The 11,596-nt window shown below is 45.2% G+C and overlaps 1 protein-coding gene across 1 annotated transcript in view; it reads left to right on the top strand.

The window, feature by feature from the left end:
- Positions 1-387: 387 nt before the first annotated feature.
- SLFN5 (schlafen family member 5) overlaps positions 388-11,596 on the top strand; it is a 29,009-nt gene continuing 17,800 nt past the window's right edge. The window contains exon 1 of the mRNA XM_523607.9: positions 388-2,280. Within this exon, the coding sequence (XP_523607.5) occupies positions 2,105-2,280 (176 nt within the window). The 5' untranslated portion in view covers positions 388-2,104. The remainder of the gene's footprint in view (positions 2,281-11,596) is intronic.

The raw sequence follows: 11,596 nt of genomic DNA, 5'->3' as shown, positions 1-11,596 counted from the left end.
CAGATACTTGGGAGGCCGAGGCAGGAGAATTGCTTGAACCCCGGAGGCCGACATTGCAGCAAGCCGAGATTGCGCCACTGCACTCCAGCCTGAGTGACACAGCAAGACTCCGTCTCAAACAAACAAACAAACAAACAATTTTTTTTTGTAGAGATAGGGTCTTGCTTTGTTGCCCAGGCTGGTCTCAAACTCTGGGCCTCAAGCCGTCTTCCCTCTCAGCCTTCCAAAGTGCTGGAATTACAGTCGTGAGTAACTGCACCTGGCCAACATGATGCCATTTACATGCAGCTTAAACGCATATACATGTGTTGAATCAGTGTCATGTGTTGATGAGGGACATAAACACATGTACTAAAAGTATAAACAGTTGCATGGGAATTAGTAACTTCAAATTCATAAAATTGTACTGGCTATCAGGTGAGTAGGGGACAAGTGGAATGAGGGAATGAGACCAGCTGGGTACCCAAATATTGCTAATGTTATTGCTTAAGCTGTGTGGTGAATACACAGGTGTTCAATTTACTATTATTTCGCACTTTCCGTGTACTTTAGCTATTTGACAATACATTTAAAAATCGAAAACTTATCCCATAATCCCAGGCTCCAGAGGTGATAGTAAGTGGTGTTTTCCAGACCTTTCCCTCTGCCTTGATTTTCTGTTAACTGGCCACCATCCTTGTCTCCTCGCGCTGCCGGTCGCTGCAGAACCCCTGCGCGGAGGGACTGCCAGTTCCCAGGAAAGTGCAGGACAGCTGGAGCCTCTTCTTCTCTGGGCAGGGATTTAAATGTTCTTGGGTAGCCTCGCCAGGGACCTGTGCGGCCCTACAGTGACCTTCTTTCCAGCCACTTTCCCATGAGCTCAAAGCTTTGGATTCTGTCACTTGCAAAGGGTCAGGCCTGATCCCTTGCGGGTTCTTGAGAAGTGAGTAAGACTTCCAGCGCCCCGGCCCAGACTGCGACGACCCAGACTGCGACGACCCAGTCTGCGCCTGGCGCAGGCTCCATAGACGGCTTTTCCTCAGCTCTGTCCACTGAGACCTCGAGCCCTTGAGCAGAAGATGGGAGAGAGAGGGTCTTGCTGGGCGGGCTCCAGAAGTCCTCCTGGCTCTGGGCGCAGGAGTTGGAAGAGAAGAGATAGAGAAATATCTACTCACCAGAATTGTAAACTGGAAGAAGGGTAGAGGAAAGGTGCCTAGAGCGGGCAGTTGGAATCAGGATTGGGCTGAATACTCTAGGAGTCCCCAAGTGCTACTTCTATCCGCTGGGAGCACGGGTTCGAATCTGCCCCCAGGCAGCCCGCTCCTGGTTCTCTTGTCCCCCTGTGCTGCGGCGGGGCCCACTTCGGCCCTCGGGTTCCCCGCACAGGCCACACAGGGCAGCAGCGCGCGCCGCACCCACGGGCAGTTCGAGAGGGCCGCGCGTGGCGGAGCCAGGCCCTTCGCCAGCGCCCAGTACAAATTTAGTACTAGAATTAAGAGAAACACACTGAAATCTGACAGCCTCGCCTAAGACCCGGGCGTGAGGAAGTCTGCGGTGGGTGATGAATACAAAGAACAGTTTCTCTTTCCTGTCAGTAAAACGCTGTTTCCAGAGCCTGCCAGGTTTCGCCCCAGTGACCACACCTATGCCTGGCAGGTGCTGGTCCGAGCCCCTAGGGCCAGCAAAAGAAAGGAGGCGGACGCAACATTCTCGAATTACTAGGAGAAGGAGGGAGGCTTTCCCTTCCCCCCAGTGCCCCATGTACCAACGCGTCTCGCCATACCCCTTGCCCCTCTTCCAGCAGCTGACGGAGTAATTCGAGTAGGAATCGAAAGATTTGGAGGCGCCGGGGGAGAAACCTGCGGAGCGCTCTCCGAGCCTGTGGCGTCCCAGGAAGACTCCGAGCGGGGCCAGGGAAGTTCTCTGGAGGACATGGGGTGGATACCCAGGTCTCCTTCCCTGGGTGAAATAAGAACTGAAAATCTAAAAATAAAATAAATAAAATAAAATAGAAAACACAGAGAAGCAACAAAAAAGCGCTTCCCCTCCTCAGTTCTCCCCAGTCCACCCAAGGTTTACCAAGACTGTTGTATTTGCAAGAGTGGGCTTCCCGCTCCACGGAACGATGCGATTGGGCTGTACCTCTGTCTGTCTCCTGCGCGATGTCCCGCCCTGGGAGGTGTCACGGAACTCAGCTGATATAAGCCCGGGATCGCGTTGGGTCAGGTTCTCTGCTCTGGACGTGGGAGGCTCCGTTGCCTGCTCCCGGAGGGAGACGCGCTGCCGAGGAGAACCCAGCGGGTAATGAATCCCCCGCGCTTCTTTGCCCAGGCCTTCCCCAAACCTCCCCCCGGTCTGCGCGGGTTCTCCTATTGGGCTGTGGTGAAGACAAGGTGCGGCGACTGCAGCTCCCCAGGTCTGGGCGCTGCCGGGAGAGAGTCTTTCCCGCTGGGGAGATTTAGTTTGTTGACTCAGGAGCACCTCCAACGACAGCTAGTGGCAGAGGACCCGGGAGCTGGGAGGCTCGGAACGCGGGGCGAGCTGGGGAGGAGGGAGAGGCGCCGACCCAGCGCAGCCTAAATCTTAGCAAACCAAGCCTGGCAACATTTCCCCACGGTTCAGGAGCACGAAGGACTTAAGGGAAAACGACGAAATCGGGGCTCCCGAGGATGAAGTTAAATGGGTTGTGGCCTGGGGACAAATAGGGCCAATGTCCAGTCTATTACAAGAGGCTTTGTTCCAGAGGCTTGCCTATAAGCCCCTGGCTTGGAACGTCAGTCTTCAAACTGTAACAACAGGGGCAGGCTACTAGGGTAGCCCACAAAGCCCTGTATCCCCCATACAGTGACTAACTAGAGCCCTAGTTGGTCATATCCGCAGTGGCTGAGACTGCGGTGTGATTCCGTTTCCCTCTTGCATGTGTCCCGGGAGCCCGAGTTGTCGAAGCCCAAATTCAGTCTCAGGAACCAGATGTGCTGTTGATGCCAAACACTGACACACAGATGCTTGGAGACAGAGGAAGATTTATTCCATTTGGCCAAAGCGAGAAGGCAAGAGGTCAAGATCTCTCAAATCCACCCTAACAAAAAGAAGTAGTGGGGAGCTTTTATGAGATCAGGAAGTAAGGGAGGGGGAGTTTCAGGGAACCTAGGGGAAAAGTCTTTCTTCGTCTCAGATTACACCTTGAACCACCAGACTTCTGGGCGTCAGCAGCTGGTCACAATGCCCTTAAAGGCATTCATTCCTTCTGCAAAATTTTTTTCTTGACTCTGAAGCTATATCCTCCTGCTTGACAAAGAAACGGTGCATCAGCAGTTTATAATTTATTGCTAGAAAAAGGAATATTGGGCAAAAAGTGGGTAGTTAACATATGCAAATAAGCAAGGGCCTCATCGGAATTTTCATGGTTTCATCACTAAAAATGTTGGGGTGCTGAAATCTTGAGGGGCTCGGTTGCACCAGAAGGGGATCCTTTGTCACTAGTGCAGGCAGGAAGGGATGCTTGAGGGAGGATGGGGGGAACTTTTCAATAGTTCCTCCCCTCCCCTACCAATAGCGGGTGGGAGGGCGTTGGTTTAGAGCCAAGCCTCTAGGAGAAGATGAGAGCAATGGCTAAAGTTTGTCTGGCCTCGCCCTATGAGAAGGGGGCGGAGGCTTGCCTGCCTTTGTGGGGGAAAAAGAAACTGATTCCTAATCTGTCTGTCTCATGGGAGGTGAGAGTTCCTGTGGCAGGATAACAGACAAGCAATTCAGTGTGATAACATCCTGTGTCAGAAGTATTCATTTAAATGTCACAAGAGGCCGGGAGCCGTGGCTTATGCCTGTAATCTCAGCACTTTGGGAGGCTGAGGCTGGTGGATCACGTGAGGTGGGCGGATCACTTGAGGTCAGGAGTTCGAGACAGCCTGGCCAACATGGTGAAACCCCATCTGTACAAAAAATACAAAAATTAGCTGGATGTGATGACACATGCCTGTAATTCCAGCTACTCGGAGCCTGAGGCAGGAGAATTGCTTGAACCACCCCCTCCCCCCACCATAAAAAAGTCACAAGACTTAAACTCTTTTTTTTAAGAAAATAAACTCTTTTGTATTTTTTGTACCATCTGTACAAAAAATACAAAAATTAGCTGGATGTGATGACACATGCCTGTAATTCCAGCTACTCGGAGCCTGAGGCAGGAGAATTGCTTGAACCACCCGCTCCCCCCACCATAAAAAAGTCACAAGACTTAAACTCTTTTGTTTAAGAAAATAAGCAGTTTTATTATTTCCATGTAAGAGGAAGAAGAGGAAAATGCTGTGATCCACTCCTGGCCTGATTATGAAAATTCACAGGTGTTTATAGCAGCCCCACTTTAACCATGGGATATGTCCCAAGACCCTAAGTTGATGCCTAAAACCAGATGCCTGAAACCATGGGTAGCACCAAACCCTATATCTAATGTGTTTTTTCCCTATACTTTCACTGTTTCACTTAAAGAAAGGCTTTTCTTTGGCATATCTGAATTGCCAGCATCACTACTCTGGAGATTTGGGGCCATTAAATAAAATAAGAGTTACTTGAACATAAGTAGTATTAGAGTTGATCTGGTAAGTAAGAAGGCTACCAAGTGACTAAGGGCTAGTAGCATATACGGGGTGAGTACACCAGACAAAGGAATGATTCATGTCCCAGGGTGAGAGGGAGTGGATGGCATGAGATTTCATCAGGCTACTCAGAATGAAACTTGAAACTTATAAATTATTTATTTCTGGAATTTTTCATTTAATATTTTTGGACTAGAGCTGACTGTGGTAACTAAAGCATGGAAAACCACCAGATAAGGGAGGACTACTATATACTATCAGAAAATAGAAATCATTTCCAGTATTATTGTTATGGCAAATTGAATCATATGATATACACTCTTTTATGTCTGGCTTCTGTCACTCAGCATCATTGTTTTCAGATTCATCTATGTCATTGTGGGTACCAATAGTTCTTTCCTTTTTATTATGGTTGAGTAGTCTTCTATTATATGGATAATCAATATTGGCTTCTTCATTCATCTACTGATGGGCATTTGGATTGTTTCCAGTCTATGTCTTTCACAAATAAAAATGTTATGAACGTTCATGTACAAGTCTTTGTATGGACGTATGCTTTTTTTTTTTTTTCCCTCTTGGGTAAATACTTTGGTGTGGAATGGCTGGGTCATATGGCAAGCGTACGCAGAACTTCTTAAGAAACTGCCAAATTCTTTTCCAAAATGGTCGTACCCCTTTATATCCCTACAAGGAGTATATGAGGATGCCCATTCCTTCACATCTTCACCAACAACTAGCATGGTTAGTCATTTTAGCCATTCTAATAGATGTGTAGGGGTATCTCACTGAAGTTTTAATAGGCATTTCCCTAACGACTAATGATGTTGAGCATAATTCAATGTGCTTATTTGTATCCATATATTTTCTTTGGTAAATTGTCTATTCAAGTATTTTATTCATTTTTAAATTGGGTTTTTTTATCATTACTTTTTGAGTGTTCTATATATAATCTACTTACAAGTTCTTTATCAGTTATGTAATTTGCAAATACCTTCTTCCAGTCAGAGGTTTATATTTTCTTTTTTTCTTAAACTTTTACTTTAAGTTCAGGAGTACTTGTGCCTGACGTGCAGGTTTGTTACATAGATAAATGTGTTGCCATGGTGGTTTGCTGCACAGATCATCCCATCACCTAGGTATTAAGCCCAGCATCCATTAGCACCATTCTGATGCTCTCGCTCCTCCTGTTGCCCCCTCCTCTGGCAGGCTGAGGCTTATATTTTCATTCTCTTAATAGTGTCTTTCAGAAGGAGAAGTTCTTAAAGTCCAATATATCATTTTAAAAAATTTATTGTGCATCTAGGCCAGGTGCAGTGGCTCATGCCTGTCAACCCAGCACTTTGGGAGGCCGAGGCAGGGAGATCACTTGAGGTCAGGAGTTTGAGACCAGCCTGGTCAACATGGTGAAATGCCATCTCTACTAAAATTACAAAATTTACCCAGGCATGGTGGTGGGCACCTGTAATCCCAGCTACTAGAGAGGCTGAGGCAGGAGAATCGCTTGAACCCAAGGGGCGGAGGTTCCAGTGACCGAAATAGCGCCACTGCACTCCAGCCTGGGCAGCAGAGGGAGACTCCATCTCAGAAAAAAAAAAAAAAATTATTTTGTTCATCTAATATCATCTGTAAGAAATGTTTGCCTAACCCAAGGCAAAAATATTTTCTCTTATATTTTTCTCTAGAAATTTTATGGTTGACAGGCTAAATATACATACAAACTCTGGCCAGGACATATGCAGAAATAGAACTCTGACCCAGAACTGCTGCAGTAACCAGCCTGGGAAGCCAAAACACAACTTCTGCAGCAGTTGACTGGTAGTGGTCAGGACCTTGTCAATAACTGACAGCATCCTTAATTTTTGCTCCTGATTCCAATTTAGGACCAGTCAGAGAAAGCCAAATATGTTCCCCAAACTAATCATACAGGATGTTCATTTCTAGTTAGCCTGCTTCCAACTTCCCTATGACAACACCCTTGAATCATGTCATACCTGAGCATTCCCTTTTTGTCACTATCAATCTTTCCCCTGCCTGTCTATGAGGCTTTGACAAATGTGAGTGATGATGGCGGCTGACTCCCTCGTTATAGTGAGCTCTGAATAAACAGCCTCTGCTTGTTCTCATCCAGGCAGACTTCATTAATGTCTTTAGTTTCCTTGCAGGTTCCACCAAGGTACCATCTGCCCACTGTGTGGACTCCCATTTTCAAACAGGATGGCTGCTACAGAGGCACCTTGCACCTTGCAGAGAGTGGTTTGTTGAGTTTGCACTGATAGGATAAGTCAGCACTGACTGCATGTCTCTTTTTTTTTAGTTCCTCAGCTACTGATTCTCATTTGATACCTGGGTTTTGTTATTGGTTCCCATTTATTTGGCACCCTAGGTGGAATCGGGCCATTCTCTTTCACCTCTTTTGGCTCTCTTTTGTGTGTGTTTGTGTTGTGCTGTTTAAAAGTGGTTTGTCCGAAGAAGGAGAATGACAGGGTCAGACACAGGCATAGGTCCTACAAGCCTGTTCAAGCTTGCTTCACAGTCCAGTGAGTTTGTGGTTCTCCCTGAACCCATGTCCATGTGGACAAACTTTGTTGTGGGTCACCAATAAAACCAGCTCAGGTTCTCCTTCCATCTTGCGTTTTTGTCCTGAGAGCTTCACTTTGGTCCACGGGGAGTGCTTTCTCTGGTTTTCTGCCTACTGAGGGGCACAGATTGTCTGGTCTGTGTTAGGAGGTGCCCAACTGTACGGTTGGGGACCTGAGACACAAAGTGCACAAGAATTATACTCCTACTGATGGTCAACAGCTCTCATGGGGTCTTCTAAGTCTAAATACCCTCCTCATCTAGGAGAAACTGCTTCTTATTTGTACAACACTAGCTCATGCACCTACCTTCCTACCTTCCTAATGGCATAACTCCAAGGATGATCTGGGCCTTTACTGGCTATTTTGGGGTACATTTGACTTGAACAAAATTGTTCATTTGACATGCACCTTAGAAAAGTAGGAATAAGATTTCTCAGGATGAATGGGGCTGCCATTTTTTGTTGGTAGGCAGAGGCCTCCAAATGAAATTCTGATCAAAAATTGCTTGATTAAAAGATTCTTTGCCCAAAACCAATGGGAAATTTGACTCACTTAAGCAACAACAAACTAGACTCATTTCCCTAGTAAATGCTTCTTTTTCTTGTCTTCCAGATGCCTCCGTGTATCCAGCTCTCTGTTTTCCCCCTTATCCTTCTATTAGGTTGGTGCAAGAGTAATTGCAATTTTTGCCATGACTTTCAATAATCTCTCTCCTATACTTCAGTCAACTGCTCACTTCTCTTCCCCCTTTTCAGACCCCCTCCCTTTGCCCAATAACTCTCCTAAACTCCAAAATTCCAGTTGCCTCTGAATATCCATCCCTCTCTTTAAGCCAGGTATGCAGACATCTGTAGAATTTAAACCTTGGATCCAAGCTGAATTAAGAGTTATACTTAAAGGTTTCCCTAAACCCAGCAAGACCAGTAAAAATTCATAAAAGAATTTAGAATTCTTCTAGGTACATTTGACCCAAGGTTACCTAACCTCTATCAACTTGTACACATGTTGGTCAGAAACTCAGGTGCTAAATCCTGGAGGGCAAAAGCTGATTGGACAGACTCAGAAAGGGACCCACAGGATCCCTCTTTCCATAGTAAATCCGAGGGTTTTTAAAAAAAGGATCCAAAAAGTAAGGCAAAGTCTCCTAAAAGCTGTACCCAAATCATTTCTAATAAAAATCCATTGGACCATGCAAACAAAAAAATAAAACTGTTGGACTTTTTCAGGATAGACTAGGAAATACCTTCCAACACATCAGTTAAAGAAGGTGGTAAAAAGCAGCCCTTTCATCTCATTTTGTCGGTGGAGTTAAACATGAAATTGGAGACTTAATTCTAAAACAGAAATTGGAATGGAAAACAACCCCTTTATCTGAATTGTAACACCAAGCAGAACATTTTGAAAGAGCTTTAGAACTAGAATGAGACAGGACTCAAAATAAACTTGTGGCCCACTTCCCAATCAACCACCTATTGACAAGGACACTACAGATATTGTAAACAGAACCAAGACAAATAAAAATCCATCAGTTCAGATCAATGAGGGTGCTCAGAGGAAGGAGAAACTACCCAATAGTCTGCCTTTCCCTAAACACTCAAGGTGATTTAACTATAAATACAGGTGGTCAACTTCATCAATTTCTGGTAAACATGGTACTACTCTTTCTATGTTAAACACTGTCCCTTTTGCTCGATCTCTTCCTCTGAGTAAACATACCACACAGGTGGTAGGTATTTCAAGTAACCCACATATAAACCATATATTTATTCCATCTCCAAGCCCTTAACTGTAGCCCTTGGTCCCTGACTGAAAAACATTCCTTCCTGCTCTTTGATATCATGCCTATGAGTTTAATAGAGACTTAATTTGCAAATGGAACTGTAATATGTATTGATGTTCCAGAGACTTCTCTATTCATAATCAAGTTGCACCTGCTATGAATACACCTTTGCTTTCTCTATTATATTTGATGCATACTCCAAATAAATATCTTGACACCAAACCTGACAGTGTAAGGGGCTAAAAATTCCACTCACATAGGACGAATAATTGGAGAAGCAAAATAATAAGCAGAACTTACTAAGTTCAGACAGATCCTGTCAAACCATTACCCAAACTTCCCCAATATCCATAGAAGTCAGACGCAAAGGAATGGCTCTAACCTACAGTTGAAGGCCTTATATGCAAAGGTCCTCTCATATCCCCTAGTAACACTCCTGTCCCGCCAGCAAAGAAACCAAGTGGATGAAGATATTGATTTAAGACTTCAGAACCATCAACAAAATTGTCATTTCTTTTTTCCCAGTAGTGCCTAACCCACACACCATCTGTCATTAATTCTACTTGAAGTCACTTGCTTTACTGTAGTAGAAATTTTCTCTGCCTTTTTCAGTGCACCTTTAGACAGAGACAGTCAATACTTTTCTGCCTTTGCCTTGGGAAGGACAATGGTATAACTGGACAGTCATACTCCAGAGATTCACTGAAGCCCCTGTTTTTGTCCAGATGCTCAAGTAAGAGTTAAAAGATGGCTGGGCACGGTAGCTCACGCCTGTAATCCCAGCAATTTGGGAGGCCGAGGCAGGCGGATCACGAGGTCAGATCAAGACCATCCTGGCTAAAACAGTGAAACCCGGTCTCTACTAAAAAATATATCAAAAATTAGCCAGGCGTGGTGGCGGGCGCCTGTAGTCCCAGCTACCCGGGAGGCTGAGGCAGGAGAATGGCGTGAACCCGGGAGGCGGAGCTTGCAGTGAGCCGAGATCGCGCCACTGCACTCCAGCCTGGACGACAGAGCGAGACTCCGTCTCAAAAAAAAAAAAAAAAAAAAAAAAAAAAAAAGACTCATCTCAAAAAAAAAAAAAGAGTTAAAAGACATAAATTTCCCTTGTGACCTTGTGATTCAGTTCTGATACAATATAAAAATGATCTCCTACTTTGTTCAGAGAACAAGGAAGCCTGTTAAAAGGATTCCATTTTCTTGCTCTCAGCCTTAGTAGAAAAGGGACATAAAATTTTTAAGGCTAAATTACAATTTTACCAAAACACAATTCATTATTTGAAGTAAACCTGTCTAAGGAGGGATAAATATTCTCTCCTGATAAAGATTATCCGAAGTTATTGTAAATCCCTCACAAAATGACAGATGAGAGGATTTCTAGGTTAACTGGATATTGCAAACAATAGGTGCCAAAGTTTTCTGAAATTGGAGCACCTCTTTATGGATTGACTGTCTTCAGTGAGGGATTCTCTCCTTTGAAAGTCCAAACATAAAGACCTCCTGGAACCTGAAATCAGTTCTTCAACAGCCTCCTTCCCAAAGCACCCCAAATGTAGAAAGCCATTTTGTCTATTTGTGCGAGAGCGATCTAGAGAAGCCCTTGGGCCTTCAACTTCATGGAAACCATGAAAACCCCATTATTTACTGTAGCCTCACTCTTGACCTGTTTAAAAGGCTTATTTCTCTTGGTTTAGGGCATTAGCTGTCACTGCAAAACTTGATGATGCTTCTGCCAAACTAGCTCTAGGCTCACTCCCCGCCTGACCTCATGGTTTCTCATGCAACAGAAACATTACTAATTTGGGGGGTTTTTTGTTTGTTTTTTTGTTTTTTGAGACGGAGTCTCGCTCTGTCACCCAGGCTGGAGTGCAGTGGCGCGATCTCGGCTCACTGCAAGCTCCGCCTCCCGGGTTCACGCCATTCTCCTGCCTCAGCTTCCCGAGTAGCTGGGACTACAGGCACCTGCCACCACGCCCGGTTAATTTTTTGTATTTTTAGTAGAGACGGGGTTTCACCGTGTTAGCCAGGATGGTCTCAATCTCTGACCTCGTGATCTGCCCGCCTCGGCCTCCCAAAGTGCTGGGATTACAGGCATGAGCCATGGCACCCGGCCTTTTTTTTTTTTTTTTTTTTTTTTAAAGACAGAGTCTTGTTCTGTCGCCCACGCTGGAGTGCAATGGCATGATTTCGGCTCACTGCAACTTCTGCCTCCCAGGTTCAAGCGATTCTCCTGCCTCAACCTCCCGAGTAGCTGGGATTACAGGCACACACCACCACGCCCTGCTAATTTTTGTAATTTTAGTAGAAACAGGGTTTCACCATATTGGCCTGGCTGGTCTCAAACTCCTGCCCCCAGGTGATCCACCCATGAAAAAATCTGGTTGAATCTTTACTCTGATAATCTCTGGTGCTCTCAAAATGGCCACTTGCTGGCACCAAATTATTTAAAATGGATATTAGCTAAATTTCTCCATGAAATTACTTATTATAATATAGACAAATTGGTCACTATCTTAAATCCACATCCGTGGGAAAACTAAAAAGACAGCTGAGCAGTGGGGCATGGTGGCTCATAACTGTAATCCCAGCACTTTAAGAGGCTGAGGCAGGAGGATTGCTTGAGGTTATGAGTTTGAGACCAGCCTAGGCAATCTTGTAAGACCCTATCT

The sequence above is a fragment of the Pan troglodytes genome, chromosome 19 (genome assembly GCF_028858775.2).
Source record: "Pan troglodytes isolate AG18354 chromosome 19, NHGRI_mPanTro3-v2.0_pri, whole genome shotgun sequence".
In the NCBI taxonomy this organism is placed as follows: Eukaryota; Metazoa; Chordata; class Mammalia; order Primates; family Hominidae; genus Pan; species Pan troglodytes.
Note: the sequence above shows the minus strand (reverse complement) of the source record. Positions and strands in the feature narration are given on the sequence as shown.